At 54.5% G+C, this 21,366-nt stretch overlaps 1 protein-coding gene across 2 annotated transcripts; it reads left to right on the top strand.

Moving 5' to 3' along the window:
• The first annotated feature begins 2,324 nt into the window (after positions 1-2,324).
• On the top strand, positions 2,325-16,816 carry CADM4 (cell adhesion molecule 4). Of its 2 annotated transcripts, XM_047710276.1 has the most exons (9): positions 2,325-2,448; positions 11,923-12,069; positions 12,394-12,546; positions 12,791-12,925; positions 13,291-13,455; positions 13,598-13,688; positions 14,096-14,268; positions 15,096-15,224; positions 15,772-16,816. In XM_047710276.1, the coding sequence occupies exons 1-9, from the start codon at positions 2,385-2,387 to the stop codon at positions 15,879-15,881; spliced, it is 1,167 nt and encodes a 388-aa protein (XP_047566232.1). In that variant the 5' UTR covers positions 2,325-2,384; the 3' UTR covers positions 15,882-16,816. The 2 variants fall into 2 exon arrangements, with proteins under 2 accessions (XP_047566232.1, XP_047566233.1); XM_047710277.1 differs by lacking the exon at positions 11,923-12,069 and having other exon boundaries at positions 2,339-2,448.
• The last annotated feature ends 4,550 nt before the right edge of the window (positions 16,817-21,366 follow it).

The following is a 21,366-nucleotide window of genomic DNA, read 5'->3' as shown; positions in this document are numbered from 1 at the left end:
TGCCTGCCTCTCTGCCTACTTGTGATCTCTGTCTCTGTCAAATAAAAAAAAAAATCTAAAAAAATAAAATAAAATAAAAATAAAAAACTGATTCAGGGGCGCCTGGGTGGCTCAGTGGGTTAAGCCGCTGCCTTCGGCTCAGGTCATGATCTCAGGGTGCTGGGATCGAGCTCCGCATCGGGCTCTCTGCTCGGCAGGGAGCCTGCTTCCTCCTCTCTCTCTGCCTGCCTCTCTGCCTGCTTGTGATCTCTCTCTGTCAAATAAATAAATAAAATCTTAAAAAAAAAAAATTCACCTCTGACCTGAAGGTGGGGGGAGCCTGTGATTCATGTCTAATTGAATCAGCATAATTTCATCCCCTGACCATTGATATAGGTTCAGTGATAGGCAGATGGCATCATCTGTGCCCATGAAACCCAATGAAAGGTTTTCTAGAAGTTTCCAGGGGAAGTTATTTCCCCACTCTGCTAGAGGAGTTTCTTAAAGATCTGCTCCCCCTTTCTATCTTCCCCTCTCAGTCTCCTTCAGTCTGGCTCTCTCCATCTGTCTTGCTTTTTGTCTCTCTGCCTCTCTCCAGATGAGAAGGAAAGGTGCGGCCCCAGGCATACTTGCCAGACATCTTGCAACTTGAGAGCAGCCATTTACCCTTAGGAGAGAGAGACAGACAGGCCATGCTGACACTTTTTTTATATATGTGACCCAATTCTCTTTCTCTTAAGCCACCTGGGTTGAATTTGCTGTCACTTGCATGAAAACTCTAATGGATAAAGTACCCTGGTATAGGACGGGATGGGGTAAGGACCACCACTCTCCTGGTGTCCTCAGAAGGGAGAAATGGTAGGTCCCAAAGAAGACAGATGAGAATCAAACTAGTATCTCCTGGGTGTTGGTGTCCCTTCAGCGGGAGCAGGAGACATTGGTTAGAGTTATGGGCAAGGAGACCTATAGGTTCTTACCCCCTAACCCAGTATCCCACATCCAGGTCAGACACCTCTCTTGCACCTATCCTAAGACAGAAAACGTGAGGCTTCTTTCCCTGGTTTACAGAAGGGTAACCTGAGAATGGAAAAGGAAAGGAGTTGCTTGGAGCTGTGGTCCTGGGGACACAGAGGATGATGAGAGATTTGGTCTGGAGGACAGTGAGGATCCTAGGGTCCTGAGGACTTAGGGATTGATGGGAGTTTGGGTCTCAAAGACAGGATGCTGGGAACTGGACACTGAGGACAGAAAGAGGATCTGGAGCTGAGTCCCCTGGTGGGACAGGATGTAGACTGTTTTGGTGGTGGCAGGGATAAAGAGTAAGAATTTTCATAGTATATCTGTTTATCTGATTGTCAAAAGGGCATGAGAGAGGTTGAGATCTCCTACCTTCCAAGGTTTCTCACTCTTTCTGGGTCCTATGCGTGATAAACTTGGCCCAGGTCTATGAGGTCCCACAGAAGTAGGCTAAGGGAGACCCACTCCCCAGGAGGGAGAGGGGTCCCAAGTCTGGAGGGGTGAGGCAGCAACAATGATGGGCCAAAATGGGAAGGGCACATAGACAGTGGGGGACACAAAGAGATTAGGGCAAGAAGAGCAGGGAAGCGAGGTGGGGAAGCTGGTTTCTAGGGCTTGGGAAGCGTCCACAGGAGCCTCTCCCTCTCTGGGGCTCGGGACTCAGGCTTCCTTCCAGCTGGTTCACTTCCAGGGGCCCCTTTTGGGAGAATGATGCATGATGTGGAAACACTGGATTCCCGGGTCTGGAAGGGTGGGGCCTGACCCCAGCCCCGCCCAGCCCTGCCCCGGGAGTTCTTGGACCGGCCCAGGCACCCCTCTGCTGTCTTCCTGGATCTCGAGGTGGCTCAGTTCACAACCTGTCATGTGACGCCTTCACCTTCACTCACCTGTCCACAGAACACATCTCACATTCACTTTTCCCACAAAACACACCTCCTCTCTCAGTGCTCACACCCTCACACAGCGCTCCCCTCCGCACTCACCCAAACCTTCACACACAGCCCTCACGGTTACCTTCCCCTCACCCCTTCCCCTCACACAACACCTGCACCTTCGCACGCCCTTCCACCAACATCCTCACGCTCACCTCTTCACACAACACCACAACCTCTGCCCTCACCCAGCACCTTCCCATTCTCCCGCACCCCCTGCAACCTCCCCCCATCTCCCCAGCTCTGGGGGGTCGCACCCCCACCATCCCCCACCCCCATCAACTCGTGGCCCCCCTGGGTCTCCCGCCTCTCCGGTCCCGGCCCCGCCCCGGCCCCGGAGCCCCGCCCCCGGGCGGGCAGGGGGCGGGGCTCGGGGGCGGGGCGGGCGGCGCGGGCGGTGCAGGTGCCGGGCCGGGAGCGAGCGGCGGCGGCGGCGGCGGCGGCGGCGGCACCACCATGGGCCGGGCCCGGCGCTTCCAGTGGCCGCTGCTGCTGCTGTGGGCGGCCGCGGCGGGGCCAGGTAGGGTCGAGGGCCGGGGTTGGCTGGCAGGGCCGGGGCGGGGGGCGCGCTGCGGTGACAGCCCCGCTGCCGCGGGGCCGCAGAGGCCGAACAATGCGCGCGGGGCCGGGCCGGGCCCCCTCCCCGGGACAAAGCGCAGCGCGGGCCGGGAGCCGGGAGCTGGGAGCCGCGAGCGGGGGAGGGGGACGCGAGCCCCGGCCGCTGTGCCGCAGCCCCCCCCACCCTGCACAGGCCCCGATCCCGGCGGGGACAAAGGGACGGAGACCACCCCCCCACACACGCACGCAAGCCCGCCTTCTCCGGGCCGGTCCCGCTGTCCTTCTGTCCGGTCTCTGCGTCCCTCTGTCCGCCTGTCTCTGAGTCCCTTAGTCTCTCTCCTTGTCCCCCACCCTTGTCCTCTGTCCCTCAGTCTGGAAGTCCTGTCCCCCTGACTGTCCCCCTTTCTCCTTGCCTCCGTGTCCCCCACCTCTCCATCCTGTCTTTGTCCCCCACCTCTGTCCCTTGGTCTCTGTCCCTTTTTACTGGGTCACTCTGTCCCCACATCATCATCTCTATTCCCTCTTCTCTGCCCCTCTATATTTCTGCCCTCTTGCTCTGCCCCCATTCTCCCTCTGTCCCTGTCTCACTGTCACCCTTGTTTCTCTGTCCCCCATCTGTCCCATCCCCTTGTCTCTATCCCGTCTTTCCTGCCTGTTTCTGTAGCCCCCTCTGTCACCTCTCTTCCTCATTCCCCCCACCATCTATCCCCCTCCCACCCCAACCCCCAACCCCTGTCCCTGTCCCAAGGTGTCCCTGTCCCCTGTCTCTCTGCCTCCCCTCTCTACCCTTACAACCTCCCCCATCTCCATCCTTCATTTCTCCATCCCTTTATCCCTCTGTCCCCCTGGAGAGGAATTGAATCAGACAGGGCACCCTGAAGGGCCTTGGAGGGAAATGTGTGTGTATGTATGTGTGTGGGTAAGTGTTTGAGGAACCTTGGCATGTGGGCACACACGTGGATTCAGCAAATGCCTCCCAAACGCTGCCCATCCCCAACCATTCACACACCCAGGCCATAACTTCTAGAGAAGACCCCCTCCAGGACAGGCAGGGAGCCATCCACATATCCTCATCACACTCTGTGAAAAACCGGGGACCTCCAAGAGAGGGTGACCCTGAGTCTGGGGACAAGGTCAGGAAACGTCACCCACACACTCACACTCCCACAGTGCCTGTGTGCCTCGATCCTACCACAGGTCCCCCCCCAACTCCCCGGTGGGGAAGGCCGGTCTTAGTGGGAGTGCAACACTGGGAAGCGGGAAGGGCAGGAAGCCGCATAGAGATTTGGGAGAGGCGGGTAGCCAGATGGCACAGGGCTGGGGGGCTGAGTTTATTTAAATCCCGCCCGCTGCCATTTACCCCAATGGGGGCTGTCGAGCCCCCTCCCCTCTTTGGGCCTCAGTTCCCATTTCTGTAAAGTGAGGATGTTGAACTCAGTGACCTGAAAGGGAACTCCAGCTCAGACCTCCCAACGGGTTTCTAGCAAGTTGGGTGCGGTTACAACAGCCCCCCCCCCCCCGCCCCACCCTTGCAGGGTTTGAGGCCGAGCTTTCCTCTCCTCAAGACCAGGTGAGGGGCAAAGCTTACTTCTCTTGCCACCCCTTACTTTATTCTACAGTCTTCTGTCACTGCTTGAAACTTTCATCATTTCTTCCTCTCTTTGCAGCAGACATGCCACAGTTTCCCAGATGAGCGCTTTGGTACCACACTGCCATCCAGTTTTTATTTTTCTCTCTTTCTTTTTTAGGCCCCAAAACCAGATTTCTAGAATCCTAGAACCAACGAGTCCAATAAACAAAGAACCTGAGGGTATCTTAAAACACTGACACCTTCAGGATCCTAGAATCCCAAAGTCTTTGAGAATCTTGACACCTTTAAAATCCTAGGACCTTGATAGCATTAGGATTCTAGCCTCTTGACATCTTTAAAATTCTGAGATCTCAACTGAATCTTGACGCCTCTGACATCTAGAATCTTGACAGCTTAGACTGTCTTGGGATGGAGTCTCAGAATCAGGAGGTGGACCAAGATGACGGCCTACCCAGTTCAGGGATCCTTTCTCCAGCATTCCTGGGAGGTAGCTCGATAGGCTTGGTTCTCTCGTTTCATTTTAAAGTCACTGCGTCCTGGCCCCCTAATCCCTTCGGTAAACTTTCTCTAAATTAAACAGCATAGGGCTTTACAAGTTGGGAGAGAGCTGGGTATCGTGGGGAGCTCTCTGGACTGGGAGCCGAGGGATAGGCCTCTTTTCTGGTGTAATTTTATGTTCGCCCCTGTCCCTTCCTGAGCCTCACTTTCCCCTTCTGCACCGTATGCACTAGGGAGCGGGAGTACCTGGTGTCAGAGGGCCCTGCCTGCTTTCCTTCTCACTGGATATTTCTGAATGACCTTGGCCACCAGATCTGAGGGGGTAGCCCATGGTCGCCACCTCATCTTCCTCTTTGTCACCCCCTCTCCTCTCTCTCCTTGGCCAGCCAGCAGGAATGGGGCTGGAAGATGGGGTCCCTTTGTGCCCTTTCAAAAATGAATTCTGTCTTTCCTGGCTTACACATCTGCCAAGAACACCGGAGAAGGATGATGAGATTTATGCCAAAGGAAAGAAGGGCCCAGGGTGGGCAGCCGAGAGGAAGTGAGAAACAGGGAGATGCTTTGCCCGCCCAGATGCACGCGGGCAGAACCAGAGATTCCCAGGCCCCTGATCAGATAGAACTGAAAGGGGCAGAGGAAACAGATATCCAGATACAAAGACAAGACAGAGAGACTGTTAAGAGTTAGGGGGGCTCTGTAGAAGCGGGGGGGGCTTGTTGATCCCAAATGTTTTCCTCCCAAGTGATTCACTTTTCCCTGCTAAAGTTCTCACAGGCCCCTCTGAGATCAGGGGGACCTTCCACCCAGTATGAGTCACCCCGGGGTGCAAGTCTTGGGACGTTTCTGTCCCTGACCCCCACCCACCCATGAGCCAGATGCCCAAGTCCCCAGAGCAGGGGTCAGGTTCTGCAGCGGATTCCAAGACCTTAGACACAGCAGGGCTGGGGCCTGGGGTGGGTTAATGTCGTGCGAGCCTGGCCTGTCCCCGTCTTGGGGAACACAAAGGCAGCTTTCTCTCTCTGGGTGGGGGAGGTGGGGGGTGCCTGGAGACAGTCAGACTTGCCAGCGCCCAATGGCCTGTGGCACCAAGACCCAAGCACCCACTGGTTCCTGCCAGTGTGGACCCCAAGCCCATCTCAGGCCCATAGGTCCTCTGGGAGCCCGGCCCCAAGGCTCCTCTGCAGGCTCTCAGTGGAGCAAGAGGGCAGGGACAGAGCCTGGGCTCTCCCGGGAGGGGGTGAATAGAGGGCACTGGGGGTGGAGGATAGGACAGTGAGGGCTCAGTGCAGGCTTGCACCCTTCCCGGAGGGAGCAGGAATTCCCCCATGACCCCACACCCAGGGGGAGCCTCCCACCCCCTGGCTGGGCCCGAGGCCCGGAATCTAGGGAGTTCCGAATATCCCAGGAACGTGGGGGAGGGGCACAGGGGGCACTTTGTGTGTGAGGCTGCTGACTCACCCCTACGCCCCCACCTGAAGCTTGGTCCCTTGTCCCCCTTGGAGGGGGACAGGGGGCCGGAAGGAAGGCAGGACTGTGGTTCTGAGGGTTGAAGACTGTGGACCAGGAGTCAAGTTTCCGGGAGAGGAGGAGGCTGGGGGCCAGGACTCCTGGGTCCAAGGGAGGAGGGGCTGGGGTTTTAGACTCCTGGGTCTGAGGTAGAAGGCAACGGGTCCTGAACACGTGTGTGTGTGTGTGTGTGTGTGTGTGTGTGTGTGTGTGTGTGTGTGTGTAGGGGGCTGGGGGCTTGGACTCCTGGGTCTGAGGAGAGAAGAGACCTGAGGGTCCATACACCTAGCAATGGAGGTACAGACTACCGAGTCCTGGGAGAGGAAGGGGCTGGGGGTCCCACTCCAGGTTTCTGAGGGAGGAGGGGCTGGGACCCTGATGCCTAGGTCCTGCGAATACAGGCGCCTTCACAAGGCTGAGCTGGGGAAGAATTGACGCTTTGTGCTAGGATGTTCGGACTCCGCCATTGATGGGGGGCTAAGGGGGGGTTCATTCAGGACGCAGGGATGTACCACCTCCCTAGGGGAGGAAGTGGGGGAAGGAGGCATGAAGCCATAAGCCCCCTGGGGAGCGGATACAGAGGGGGTGGCTGTGACCTTCCCGGAACCATGACCTTGAGACTCCCTTGGGTATTTGCTGACTCAGGACCCAGGAAGTGCTCCCCCCACCCTGTTTAGTCTCCGTGGAAACATCCAGCAGCTGTGCACTCTGGACCCCTGGCTCCTGGGTCCTGAAGGAGGAGGGGGCTGGAAGCCCAGACTCCTGGGTTTGAAGGGGGAGAAGGCTGGGACTTAGGATTTCTAGGGTTGCAGGAGGAGGAGGAGGCTAAGAACCCAGACTCCTGGATCCTGACTTGGAGAAGGGGGCTAGGAGCCTGGACTCCTGGATCCCGGGAGGAGGCAGTGGGAGGCTGGATTCCTGGGTCTAAGGGAAGAGAGGGCTGGATTCTGGGTCTCTACATGTCACCTGCTCAGCCACTCTTTCCCAGGCCCTCCCAGTCCCTTTTTCCAAGCACCATCCCCGTGACGACTCCAGGCTGTCAACACCGTTTAAAGGGCCAGTGCCCCAGTCCCAAAAGCTTCGCCCTCTCAGACCAGAAAGTCCTGCCTCACCACCCCCCAACTCCCCAACCCCAAAACAAAAGCTCCTGGGACATTAATATTCCAGGCACGGACACTGTTGGTTACTGACTCCTTAGGAGGGGGAGGGAACAAGACAAAAGCCCCCCACCCTCACCCCATGTGCACCCTCAAGCAGAGAGCGGAGGAATAATTGAGGGGGGGGATAGATGTAGAGGTCCTGATGGCTCCCAAGAGATGTTGAGTTTCTGCCACTGTCTTGCCTGGGACCCCTGATCCTCATTCTCCACATCTGTAAAATGGGGGGCTAGCACTGGGCTAGCCCCGAGGTCCAGGATCTATGGATAGGCTTCAAGATGGTTGTTTGTTGTTGTTGGTTTTTTGTGGTGTTTTGGTTTTGTTTTTGTTTTTTTTAGGCACCAGAATGTGCAGGCAAGCCAGTTTTCCTGTGCATGGGCATGTTTCTGGACTTGTAATAACAGGAGCTTTGCAGGAAGGGCTCCCCAGGCTCCAGGCCCTGGCATCATCCCCCTTTTACATAGAGGGCATCAAAAAAGTCACACCAGTTGCCCAAAGTCACAAAGATGGCCAGTGGTCCAGCTGGGATCAACCCAGGTGTTTAGGAGGAGAATGATGACGTCACAAAGTCATCAGGAGGCAGAAGTGAAATCCTGCCTGACATAAGCTGTTCATTCCTCCGTCTCCCAGACACGGACCAAGTTTCAGGCACACATTGAGGCACTAGGGGTGCGGCAGTAAAACCAATGGATGACACCCCTGCCTTTGTGGGGTGTGTATTCTAGTGATGGGGGACAAACACTTTCACCAAGTAAGCAAACTAACAAAATAACTTCAGGGACATCTCCGTAGAAGAAATAGTACAAATGGCGATGGCAGAGAAAGTGTTCTGCGGGCAGAGGGACCAGGTGTGAGTGGAGGACTCCCCGAGGAGGTGTGGATGCAAGTGAGCAGAGACCTGACTGAGAGCAGCAGGGAGGCAGTTGTGGGAAGATCAAGGGCAAAGAACATTGCAGGCAGAGGGAAGTGCAAGGGCCCTGAGGTGTCGTCATGCTCGGTGAGTCTGAGGAACATGGAGGCCAATGAGCCTGGAGTGAAGGGAGTAGCGGGAGGGTGGCCGGAACTGCCGTCAGGGAGGGGCCGGGCCACACAGCACCGTGAAGGCCCAGGGAAGGAGGCCAGATTTTATTCTCATGGGCAGCCTTCAGAGCATCTTTTTTTTTTTTTTAAAGATTTTATTTATTTATTTGACAGACAGAAATCACAAGTAGGCAGAGAGGCAGGCAGAGAGAGGGAGAAGCAGGCTTCCCGCTGAGCAGAGAGCCCGACGCGGGGCTCGATCCCAGTACCCTGGGATCATGACCTGAGGCGAAGGCAGAGGCTTTAACCCACTGAGCCACCCAGGTGCCCCGCCTTCAGAGCATCTTAAGCAGAGAGATGACTTGATCTGATTTACCTTCTTGAAAAATCCATCTGGCTGCTGTGTGGAGAATGGCCTGAGGGGAGGCAGACATGGAAGCAGGGAGCCCCGGGGAGTAACTCTTGAAGGTCAAGGTAAGAGATGGTGTCATGGGACTAGGGTGGTGGTAGAGTAGGTAAAAAAAGGTGAATTGCTTTGGGTGTTTTAGAGGTAGATGGATAGATCTTGCTGATGGAATGGATGTCAGAGTGAGGGAAAGGTTTTTAGGCCGGAGCAACTGGTTGGAGGGTTGTGATATTTATGGAGATTGAGAAAACATGGGGAGGAAAATATTTAAGGCCAGGATTGGACATATTAAGCTTGATATTCCAGGAGGTGCTAAATTAACCCCTAATAGTGGCTTAAATACACAAAGCATGATATTCAAGCCTCAGGGAAGTCCAAAAGTAGGCAGCCAGCTCCACATCATCACCAGAGACTCAGGCATCTTAGTTCCACCATCACTACTGCCCTTGTCCTCTTGTCAAAATGAACTCCAGTCCTCACATCCTAGTTCCAGGCAGCTAGGTGACCTAGAAGAAGGACTTATCCCCTTTATTTAGGAAGTCCTCCCCAAATTACCACATGAATTACCAGAGGACTTAGTTTTCCTTCTATCAAATGGGATAAAACTTTATCACATGGCCTCACTTAGCTGCAAGGGAGTCTGGGAAGTATTTTTTCTGCTGGACATAGGGCATCCATAAATACAATCAGGGTTCTTTTACGAAGAAAAGGGAATTATGGGTCCTGGCTAGAAAGCTAGCTGTCTCTGCCTCCATTCTCCAGAATTAATCTTTTCTACCCCTCAGCATCCCAGTCAGGTTACCTAGCCCTGTTACAGGGAATATAACGCTTCTGATGGGCTATTACACTGATTTGTGCGTACCTCCCTGTAAATCTGGAAGGCCTTCCAGGGCAGGGACCTCATCTGACTCATCTCTGGGCACCCAGCCCCTCAACACCTACCTACCATTCAGGAAACGCTTGAATGAATGGGCCAGAAGAGACACGAAGCTATAGTTATCCCACATTTAAAGGTAAATAACCTGATCTGGTCATGGCACTTTTCCTGTTTAAAAACCTCCCTCTGGGGGCGCCTGGGTGGCTCAGTGGGTTAAGGCCTCTGCCTTCAGCTCAGGTCATGATCCCAGGTCCTGGGATCGAGCCCCGCATCGGGCTCTCTGCTCAGCAGGGAGCCTGCTTCCTACCCTCTCTCTCTCTGCCTGCCTCTCTGCCTACTTGTGATCTCTCTCTCTCTCTGTCAAATAAATTAAAAAAAAAAAAAAAAAAAAACCTCCCTCCGGGTGCCTGGGTGGCCCAGCGGATTAACCCTCTGCCTTCCGCTCAGGTCACGATCTCAGGGTCCTGGGATCGAGCCCCGCATCGGGCTCTCTGCTCAGCGGGGAGCCTGCTTCCCCCCCTCTCTCTCTGCCTGCCTCTCTGCCTACTTGTGATCTCTGTCTGTCAAATAAATAAATAAAATCTTTAAAAAAACAAAACAAAACAAAAAAAAACTCCCTCCACCAGTCTTCAGGATAAAAGCTCATCTCCTAGTTTGGCGTTTGTGGCCCCTCACTAGCACATCCCAGAACCTCTCCCCAGGGCTGCACACGGTTCCTTCCACCCAGACAGCCAGGAGGGGATGTGGAAGCAAACTATGGAATTAAGAGAGAGTTCTAGATGCAGATCCTGCGCCCCCCACCCCCCACTGCGCCTCTGATGACTATCTTGAGCAAGTCATTTTCTCTCTCCAGACCAGTTTTTCTCATCTCTCAAATGGGAATTAAAAAACCCTGGGGATTGATAATAGTGCCCAACTTATTCAGGTATCATGATGAGGAGATGGAAATTGTACAGTTGATACCCCTCCACAGAGCCTAACACAAGTGCCTAATAAACTCTAGCTACCACTATGTGGTTATTTTATTTTGAAGATGACCGTGACAGTGATCATGGTGACGCTGATGAACCCCAGCTCTGAGCTCCACTCTAGGCTGCTGCCCCTGCTGAAAATACCCCCTTACTAATCCCCTACCTTGTTCCACTGATGGATTAATCTGGGTAGGTTAACTGCAATAACGTGAGCCCTGAAACCTCAATGGCTTAACAAAAAAGTGAATTTCTCATTCGTGTCACAGTCTTGTGCAGGCAAGTTGCAAGGGACAGTCAGTCAGGGCCCTGGGCTCCTTCCAGCTTGTGATCCTGTCTTCCTAAGGCTCCTCGGGGTCCTCTCCATTCAGCCAGCAAGAAGGATCTCGAGTGACATGAGCTAGGCTGGAAGGGGTGTCTCTCTGTTCCACCTACATCCCATTGGCCAGAACCCAGTCACATGGCCCCAGCTGAGTACAAGGGATCGTAGGAAATGTAGCCGGATCTGTGTGTCATACCAGTTAACTTTAGCGGTGTAACAGACCCTCCAGAACGTGGTAGTTTGCAACAAGAGTCGTGTTATTTGCTTATGACTCTGGGAGTCAGCGGTTTGGACTGAATTGGCTGGGGAGTTCTTCTGGTCTCAGCTGGTGTCCCTCAGATGGCTGCAGTTACCTGGGGCTGGAGGGGTCAGGATGACCCCATTCACATGACTGGCAGTTGGTGTTGGCTCCCAGCTGGGCTTCTCTCTCCGTGTGTTCCCTTGCCCTCAAGGAAGCTGTTCTGGGAGTCTTCACCCAAGGGTCTCAGGACAGCAAGAGGGCATGAATGGAAACGGCAAGGCCTGGGCTCCAGAACTCTAAGCAGTATCACTTTTAGGAAATTCTGTTAGCCAAAGCAAGTCACAGGGCCTGTTCAGATTCACAAGGCCAGAGTGTCTCCTGAATGAGAGGAGGAGCGAAGTCAACTTAAAAAGGACACGCGCAGGGATGGGAAGGAAATTGTGGCCGTCTTTGCAGATAGACTACAACGGGTGCCCAGGTGTGGAAGATGGGCAGCTTCCCACACCTGGTGATCTGCTCGCTCCAAGATCTGGGTCCAGTGGAGCTTCCTTCCAGAACCTTCTTTGATCACCCATCCCCCTAGGTGGCCCTGGTCTCTCCCCTTCCCCTGGGCTCCTGGTGTGCCCCGTGCTGTCCTCATTAGAACACTTACCAATGGATCTTGAAGGCAGCCCCTCTGGACAGATTTTCTCCATCTCCCAGAGTCCAGCCCTCAGGAAATGGAGGAGGATGCGATGGACTGAATGAGAGGGGAAAGAAAGAGATTGGCGGTTTGGCTGGGAGAGGAACAGAGGGAGAGAAAAAAGACTGAATTGCAGCCCTCAACTAGTTTCTCTGTCTACTGGTCCAGGGGCTGGACAGGAAGTACAGACAGAGAATGTGACCGTGGCGGAGGGAGGGGTGGCGGAGATAACCTGCCGTCTGCATCAGTACGATGGGTCCATAGTTGTCATTCAGAACCCAGCCCGGCAGACCCTCTTCTTCAACGGCACCCGCGGTGAGTGCTGGGGTAGGGAATCTTGAGTCTTGAAGGAGGAGGGCTGGGGCCCAACCCCTGTGTCCCAAAAGGACAGAGCGGAGAGTGTGGACTCTTGGGTCCTGACACCATGGAGCCAAGGGTCTGGACTCCTGGTCCTGTGGGCAGGAGGGCCCGCATCATTCTGGGTCCCCAAGGGAAAAACTAGGTGGGCCCCTTAGATGCACAGGTACAGCTGGCTGGAGAAAGGACGCAGAGCAGGGATCTTTAAGCTCCTGGTGGAAGGGCGGGACCCCTCAAGCCAGGATTCCCCAGCTTCATCCCTTCCTGTTCCATTCTGTCTAGCCCTGAAGGACGAGCGTTTCCAGCTTGAGGAGTTTTCCCCCCGCCGCGTGCGGATCCGGCTCTCAGATGCCCGCCTGGAAGACGAGGGGGGCTACTTCTGCCAGCTCTACACGGAGGATACCCACCACCAGATTGCCACGCTCACTGTATTGGGTAACGCCTCCCCTCCTCAGCCTCAACCCGCCTCTCCTTTTTCCTCTGCTTTTCTCTTATCCTGAGCCTTGATTTTTAAACCTGGTTGTTTTTTAACTTCCTGGACACCTGGCCCCGGTAAACACGGCGGGTCTTCCTGGCCTCTAGCCTGGGTTTGACCTCTGCCTCCCGGGACCCTTGTTACTTTGAATCTACCTAGTGCCTCCGCTGACCGCCCCCCCTTACCTCTTCCTCCCTACGGCAGTGGCCCCAGAGAATCCCGTGGTGGAGGTTCGGGAGCAGGCGGTGGAGGGAGGCGAGGTGGAGCTCAGTTGCCTAGTTCCGCGGTCGCGCCCTGCCGCGGTCCTGCGCTGGTACCGCGACCGCAAGGAGCTGAAAGGTACTACCTGGGGTGCGGGGGTGGGAGGGGAGGTGCCTGCGGGGGCGGTGGGACTGAGAGGAGGCGGGGCTTGGAGAAGAGCGCGCGGACGGACAGTGGCGGCTAGACATGCAGCTACGGAATGAATTGATAGAAGAGAGGACGTGGGACTGAAAGAGAGAGGAGTTTTGGGACGCGGCACCTGGGGCGGTGGGCTTGGTTCGGAGGGTGGGGCGAGGCTTTGAGGCAGGGGAGCGCGGCCGGCGGATAAGGGGCGGAGCCTGGTTTACAGCGCGCTTAGGTTTAGGCTGGTGGGCGGGGTGGGTACCCCCTCCGCGGGCGGAGCCCGACCCCTGGCCTGACAGCTTCCCCGCCCGGCCTGGCAGGAGTGAGCAGCGGCCAGGAAAATGGCAAGGTCTGGAGCGTGGCGAGCACAGTGCGGTTTCGTGTGGACCGCAAGGACGACGGCGGTATCGTCATCTGCGAGGCGCAGAACCAGGCGCTGCCCTCCGGACACAGCAAGCAGACGCAGTACGTGCTGGACGTCCAGTGTAAGTGCCCGGCGGGCCGGGACCAGGGGACAGGGCTGGGGGGGACCGGAGGGTCCCAACGCCAGTCGCTTGCCCCCGGGAGGGTTTCCTGCCCCGCGTGATGACCCAAACCAGCACTCTCCCATCTCACTTCCGCCCACAGACTCTCCCACGGCCCGGATCCATGCCTCCCAAGCTGTGGTGAGGGAGGGAGACACGCTGGTGCTAACGTGTGCTGTATCGGGGAACCCCAGGTGAGCTCCTGGACCCGAGTCTTCTGGGTCTTGACAAGAAGATCGGGGACCTGGACACCTGCGTCTCGGGGAAGAGGGGACTGGGCGAACAGAGCGGCCTGGGGCCCGGACTTCTGTGTCCTGCGGGAGGAGGAGTCTGGGGGTTTGGGCTTTTGGATCTTGAGGAAGGAAGCTGTGGGGCCCTGGACTCCTGGATTCTGACAGTGGAACGGGCAGTGGGCGGGAGGCTGGATTCCTGAGACTGGTGTTGGGTGGAAGCTGCGCCCGGGACTGCGGGTTTTTTTGGAAGGATAGGTCTAGTAAGGACCCTGTTATTTGGAGATGCTACTTATCTAGATTACTGAGAAGTCAGAATTGGATGTTGGCACCTGTGTCCGTAACTCTCACTATACTTTGCTCATGCCCAGGCCAAACCAGATCCGCTGGAACCGCGGGAATGAGTCTTTGCCAGAGCGGGCCGAGGCGGTCGGGGAGACGCTCACGCTGCCAGGCTTGGTATCAGCAGATAATGGCACCTACACTTGCGAGGCGTCGAACAAGCACGGCCACGCGAGGGCGCTCTATGTACTCGTGGTCTACGGTGAGGGCAGGCAGCGGCCGGCGAGGGTGCGGGGCCTCGAAGGAGGTCTCTGGTTGTCCCGGGTGGGGCGGGGCCTTGGGAATGGGCGAGCTGCTTTGGATGGTCCGAGGCCCGCCAGGGGTTTTCGAGGGGCCTGTGCAAACAAAGTGTGATTCCTTGGGGTCAACAGCCATCAGAACTCCTGGAGTTCTGCGGCCAGATTGACCGTCCGGTTTCACACTGAGCTCTGCAGTGTCCTATTGCGGGTTACTTTGCGCCTTCGTTTCTTCACCGGTTAAGTGGAAATAAACAATAGCACCTACCTCATAGGGTTGTGAAGATTATATGAGCTAAATATATAAGGCGGTTGGAATGGCCCCTAGCACAAAATAAGTGTTATGTGTTTAGCCCTTATGACGGTGGGACAGGCATTTCGGAGGTTGTTGGGCCCTAGCTCAGCATTTTAAATACCTGGAGCGCTTTAGACAAGATGGGAAGGGATTTGGACCTGAGGTTCTGAAAGTCGCAGGAGCCGAAAGAAACAAGGGATTTCCTGTTTCTGTTCTTTGGGGAGTGGGGTGGAGGGAGGAATAGTGGGATGGTATTGGCAAAAGGTCTTGAGGGCTTTGTCGGGCAGTGCACAAACCAACCCGCACGCGTTCTTTGTGGAAGTGGAGCATCAGGAAAGAGTGGAGCCGGGACAAGGGGCCAGGAGTGGCAGTAATTTGAGGGGCGTGGCACATACAAGCGCAGTTAGTTGTGTGGACTGGTTTAAGAGATCAAAAGCGATGGGGCAGGGCTGGGACCGTCCTCCGGTGACCTGGTCCTGCGCCCTGTCTCTCTGGCAGACCCAGGTGCGGTGGTAGAGGCTCAGACGTCGGTGCCCTACGCCATTGTGGGCGGCATCCTGGCGCTACTGGTGTTTCTGATCATATGTGTGCTGGTGGGCATGGTCTGGTGCTCAGTACGGCAGAAGGGTGAGTGGGGGCGGGGTCTGAATTCAGCGAGGGGTGTGGTTGGTTGTGGGATCCGGGAGGGGGCGGGGCCTAGGGCTGGATTGGTAAGAGGGCGGGCGTACAGCCAGGGTGATAAAGGGGTGGAACCCAGATCCTGGGTTCGAAATCCGCAGGAACCTGGGGCCAAGATTCCAAAAGGGCGGACCTTTCCGCCACGACTCTAAAAGGGGTGAAACGTTGAAGGCGAATTAAGGCCGTGGGTTTGAATAAAACAATTTATCTTCCTAATTGTTGGATTCGTTGGGAGCAGAGCAAGGGGACACCGCCAGGATTACGGATAAGGGTGGTCTTTCTGTGAACTTTTGGAGTCTTCCTAATTCTGCTTTTACCTCTTTCTCTCTGCCCCTGTTTTGCTATCCCCTGCACTTGATGCCCTCTCCCTGTATGTTCCGTTTCTCCCTCTTTCTTCGCCTGGTATGTCTTGTCTGTCTCCCTCTTCCTGTATATTTCTGTACAACTCCTGGGTCCACATTATGTTGCCTCTGCCTGGGGGTGTCTCACCCCTCAGGCTCCTATCTGACCCACGAGGCCAGTGGCCTAGATGAGCAGGGAGAAGCAAGAGAAGCCTTTCTCAATGGCAGCGACGGACACAAGAGGAAAGAAGAATTCTTCATCTGACCCCACCTCCACCCAGGCCTGGGCCTGGTCCAGGGCTGGGGTCCACCCCACTGCCAGCTGCAAAGACATTTACCAGAGTCTGGGATGGTGGGCTTCTCCCCCCACCACTAACACCTCAGACACTTGGGCAGGGATGGGGGTGTTGGATCCCGGGTCTCTGCAACGGCCAGAAGCAAGGGCCCAGAAGTCTGGGCCTCCCAGGGGGCAGGGGCCAAAGGTCCAGACCCCCCCAAGTCCAGGGAGGGCGGTAGGGATTGGGTTGGGGAAAGATAACTTGGGGGAAGGCCAGGGCCCCTAGGCTGCAGAACCAGGTCTTGTGGGGAGGGGGTCAGATTCTGGGAAGGGTGGGGTGGGCTGGGAAGGGGAACACAGATTTCTTTGGGGGTCCCAGACCCCATGCCAGCCATTGTAGGAGTTCCACAGAGCTCTGGGCACCTCTTTGCAAAGCCATGTTTGCACGGTGGGGGTAAGGGTGGGGGGAGGGCATGGAAACAGGGATTCTGTGTCTTTGTGTCATAACTTTGATGGGGGCGATGAGGGAGACAGCCCCAACCCTTTTCTCCAATCCCCAGGTTCCTGGGCTCCCCTTCCCTCCACCTCCTTCCCCCATACCTGTCCTATCCATATTTGTCTCTCTGTCCACCCACTCCTTGGGGGGGCCTTCCCTGTCTCTCCTCCAGGCCCTCCAGGGAGAGGGAAAGGAGTTTGGGGAGGGGGTGCGTTGGTCTCTATGGTTTTATATATAATATATTAAAAAAAATTAAAAATCTGTATGAAAATATCAGATTGCACCCCCCTCCCCTCATTCCTGGCTTTTGCCCCCTTTTTCTTGTAAAAAAAACAAAAACAAAAACAAAACACATTTTGTACAGGGAGGGGAACGGGGAGGGGGTTTGGCAATCCCACTAACCACCATTAAACTGAGGAGAGAACAAGTGTCAGGTGGCTGTGTGTCTGTCCCTCTGCCCAGAGCTATACTATGTTGGGAGGGGAACTGAACTAAGGGAGGGAGGAGGGAGAAGAGTAAGATGGTTCCTGGTGGACGGTTCAAGACAGGAGAGGGTCCTTACCTCCCTGTATGAGGGAGGTAAGGAGGGCACCTCCCCTTTTCCAAGAAATCAGATTTTTTGTTGTTGTTGTGTTTTTTTTTTTTTTCCTGGCCACTCCATCAGCCAAAGGTCACTGAGTCCTGTCTCTTCAGTAGTCACTGAGCTATCCCATCCCCAGGCAATGGCTTGGATCCTTACCCTGGCTTACCCCTACCCCTGACGTCAGCCTCCAAAGGACCTCTTAATGACTCACATCTCACCCTAGCAACACCTGTCCCTGCTCTGCTCAAAACCCTTCACCTCTAGGTCAAGTCAAACCCCCTTAGCCTGGCATTTCTGACCCCTCACTCATCCAACTAAATTTTAAATGAGTGATTCTAATTTTAGACTAATTTAGACTACTTTATGCCAAGTGCTGCTCAAAGATGTGGAGATGCCATGGTGAACAAAATAGGCAAATGTTAGGTGTTCTAGACACCTTAGTACTAATCTGAACCTTGATTCTGTTCTAGGCACTGAGGACCCAAAGAAAAAGGGTGACTCCATTCTAACCCTCACAAAGCTTCCATGAGGAAAACAGACTGAGCAAGGAAGCAAAAAAAACCCCTAAATTTCAGATTCCCATAATTACCCTTAAGATAAAACTCAGTGTAAGGGGATGTAGGGTATTATTAACTTATTATGGAAGACTTGAACTGCAGAAGTAGACAGGACAAATGGAGTCCCATGCATCCTTCACCCCAGGTTCCACAACTACTGACTCATGGCCAAACCTATTTTATCCACAACCCTACTCACTTTTCTAAAGCAAATCTGGAGGTGGAGGTGCCATCTTTGAAAGATCAAGGACAGCCTGATTGACACCTGTGCCAAGAAATGAATGATGAGCATAAGAGCAGCTATTCAAAGTTCAGAGGGAAAAGCATTTTTGGGCAAAGAGAAGAGTGAGGGCAAAGGCCTGAGGTGGTAAAGAGATTACAGTGTTTGAGGAGAAGTGGAGCTAGACTGTGGAGTGGATAGAGGATAGTGAAGTCAGAGACAAGTAGGAGCAGATCACGTGTACAGCCCCTCAGCCATGATAGAGTTCGGATTTTTTCTAAGTGTAATGGGAGCTCACTGGAGAGCTGGAATCAGAGTCAATTCCAGGAAGACCGGAATGCTGCAACAGCTTCCGATACCGTCAGCGTGGTCTGAGCTCTTAACTTCACCTGTAAGAGCCTTTCTCTTCTCTTAATTCTGTGTTTCAGGCATACCTGGCTGCTATCACTTTCTTAAACCACGCGCTGCCTTTTGCCTGTAGGCTTCTACCCTTGCTGTTCCCTCTGCCAGAAAAATTCCTATTCTAATTGGCTCCTATTCATCCTTGGCTTAAAGTTCACTACCTCTTGGAAGCCTTTCCAGGCTGGGGCAGGCATCTCCTTTGGCACCCCCAGTTTCCTATACTCCACTCATCCCAAGTTTGACCACTCTGGGTTGTGGGTCTGACTTTTGAGGCTCTCCTTTCTTTGGGGTGCCATGAAGATAGGAGCCAGGTGTGTCTTGTCTACCGCGGAAACCACAGTGCCCACCAGCACAGGGATTGGCACACAAGAGAGCAGTAAATATTTACGCTGGGGGTAGGGGGAGGGCTTGTGAGGGTTGGTAAGTGTCTTGGCCCTTGAGCCCCCTCTCCGGGTGCAAACTGATGCCAATTAAAAGGCCACCACCTCAGTGCTAGCCGCAATCCGTCAGCGCATGCGCTTTGTTCAGAGCGCCCCCCATATGCTAATCACGGCGTTCTGGAGTCTGGCCTCTCCAGGGAATATGCAAATCATCCCTTCAGCGCCGTAGGGCTCCTATTGTCCCTCACTAAGATTATGCAAATAAGCAAGCCTCAGGCACAGGATCCAGGCCTAGCTGGTGCTCCCAACCCCTAGCTCATCCCATTTTCTAGAAGGCGCGTTCTCGCTCGCTCACGCACGCGCAAGCCTTGCAGTTTGTTCCGTTTTGCCGCGGACTGTACCAATAAACCCGGACAGCGAGGGGCAAAGCCCGCAACCCCCTGCGCGGGCCTCGTTGATGGCCTGACTCCGAGAGCCCCTCTTCCCACTGTGCGACGGGAATGGTCCATCTCGCCGCGCAAGCGCCCTAGGCTCTTCACGCCGCTTTGCACTCCCTCCTACCCGACTTGCAGCGCAGGCGCAGAGCCCAGGCGTGCAGCCGCCGCCGCCGAGCCAGAGCGGGGGCAGCTAGCGCCGGTGAGTGTCCGGGATAGGGGTGCGCGGGGCATGCTGGGAAGCGGGCGCTACGGCACCGCTGCATGATGGGAGTGACGGCTCCCGTCACCGGGGCGAGCAGGCAGCCGTCTTGGCCCGTGGTAGCCGGAGGGCGAGACCTAGGCTCCCTTTTCTCCCTCAACGCGGCTCCGTGCAGACCTGGGGCATCCTGGGGAAACGGGACGCTCCGCCCTAAGGCATTGTGGGAGGCGGTCCGCTAGTCGTTATGGGCCTAGTGCATTCTGGGAAGCATTATCCTAACTCCTTGTGGGGAACCAGTCCCTTTTGTCACACACCTTCCGCTGAGCATCCTGGAAGAATGCTTCGACGCAGAACACCTTGGAAGGTGGTCATTATAGGCCCGAGGCATCCTGGGACAGATTGCCGCAGGGCATGGTGGGGACCAGCCCTTATTGTCTGGCGTAAGGTTTTACTCTGGCCTCCTTGCCTTAGCATTGTAGGAACGAGTGCCTGTTATGTTCACGCAGGGCATCTTGGGAGTTGGTTGCTGTAGGTTCAGGATTTGGTGGGGCCTAGGCAGTGTTTTCCTTGTAGTGAGGGAGCCTCATTTATGTCCCTTTAAATTGTGGAAGCCAGTATGGCCCCCGTAGTCGTTGTGGGAATGGGATTTGTGCACCAAAGAGTGTCTCCACTTGACATCTGGAATGGGATTTGGGCACCAAAGAGTGTCTCCACTTGACTATGGAAGGTCCTTTTGTGATGTGGGTTTGGGGGAAGGTAGGCTGGACTGGTGAGCGATGTCTCCTGGTAATCTCGTGGGAAGTCCTGATTGTCTCTAGTGTGTGGTTGCCAGGTAACATATGGAACGTCCAGTTAAATTTGAGTTTCAGATAAGTAACCTTTTAGAAATATTTATCCCAAACATTGCATGGAACCTATGTATATTAAATAATTTTCTGTTTATCTGAAATTAAAATTTAACCAGGCATGGTCTGTTTACATTAACTAAATCTGGCAAACTTATCCTGGCATAAAGTAGACATCCGAAAATAAATGGGACCCTACAAGCAATAGGGTATTATCACAACTCTCCTCTAACAATTATGAATCTCCTTGTTCTTTTTTTTTTTTAATTTATTTTTTTTTAAAGATTTTATTTATTTGACAGAGAGAGATCACAAGTAGACAGAGGCAGGCAGAGAGAGAGAGAGGGAAGCAGGCTCCCTGGTGAGCAGAGAGCCCGATGTGGGACTCGATCCCAGGACCCTGAGATCATGATCTGAGCCGAAGGCAGCGGCTTAACCCACTGAGCCACCCAGGTGCCCCGAATCTCCTTGTTCTTAAGGCCCAGATCCAGGGGCGCCTGGGTGGCTCAGTGGGTTAAGCCGCTGCCTTCGGCTCAGGTCATGATCTCAGGGTCCTGGGATCGAGTCCCACATTGGGCTCTCTGCTCAGCAAGAAGCCTGCTTCCCTCTCTCTCTCTCTCTGCCTGCCTCTCCGTCTACTTGTGATCTCTCTCTGTCAAAAAAAAAAAAAAAAAAAAAAAAATCTTTAAAAAAAAAAAAAAAAAGCCCAGATCCAGGTGTCTTTTTTTTTTTTTCCCCAGACCCATGTGTCTTTAGAAAGCTCCCCTGCCTTGCTACCAGCTCCCCCCTCCCTCTACCCGCATGCCCCGGCCTCCTCTATGCTTCACTTTTTTTTTTTTTTTTTAAAATCCCTAGCATTAAATTTGATTTCCAGGCTTTGAAGGGATTGCATGTTTTCCACCATTGTGTACCCCTGGACAAGTCTTGGCAGAAAGAGGTGTAGCTGCCACCCCCTTTGACTAACTTGCTTTTCCTAGCTCTTTACTGCCAAGGAGTGCAATTGGAGACAAAAGAATTGCCGTGTGTGTGTGTGTGTGTGTGTGTGTGTGTGTGTGTGTGTGTAGGGAGGTATTGGTGAAGAGAGAGAGGAAAGAGAAGGCTTCTTGGCAGAGGTAGAGATGGTATTTGGGCTCGAAGAAGTACAGAGAGGTTCTTGTGTTTGAGGTGGGCTTTGGAGAGCAAGTAGGAGTTCTCCAGACAGACAAGGGGAAAGGAGGACATTCCAGACAGCAGTAGTAGGATTTGCTAAGACCCACAGATGTGAAAAGTCCTGGTGAGCACTGGGAGAGGTAAGAAGTCTGGAATGGCTGGGGTTAATAGAAAGGATTATGGGTGGGAGCATTAACAGCCATTG

This window comes from Lutra lutra, chromosome 17 (genome assembly GCF_902655055.1).
Source record: "Lutra lutra chromosome 17, mLutLut1.2, whole genome shotgun sequence".
Classification (NCBI taxonomy): Eukaryota; Metazoa; Chordata; class Mammalia; order Carnivora; family Mustelidae; genus Lutra; species Lutra lutra.
This window is presented reverse-complemented; position numbering and strand designations above follow the sequence as displayed.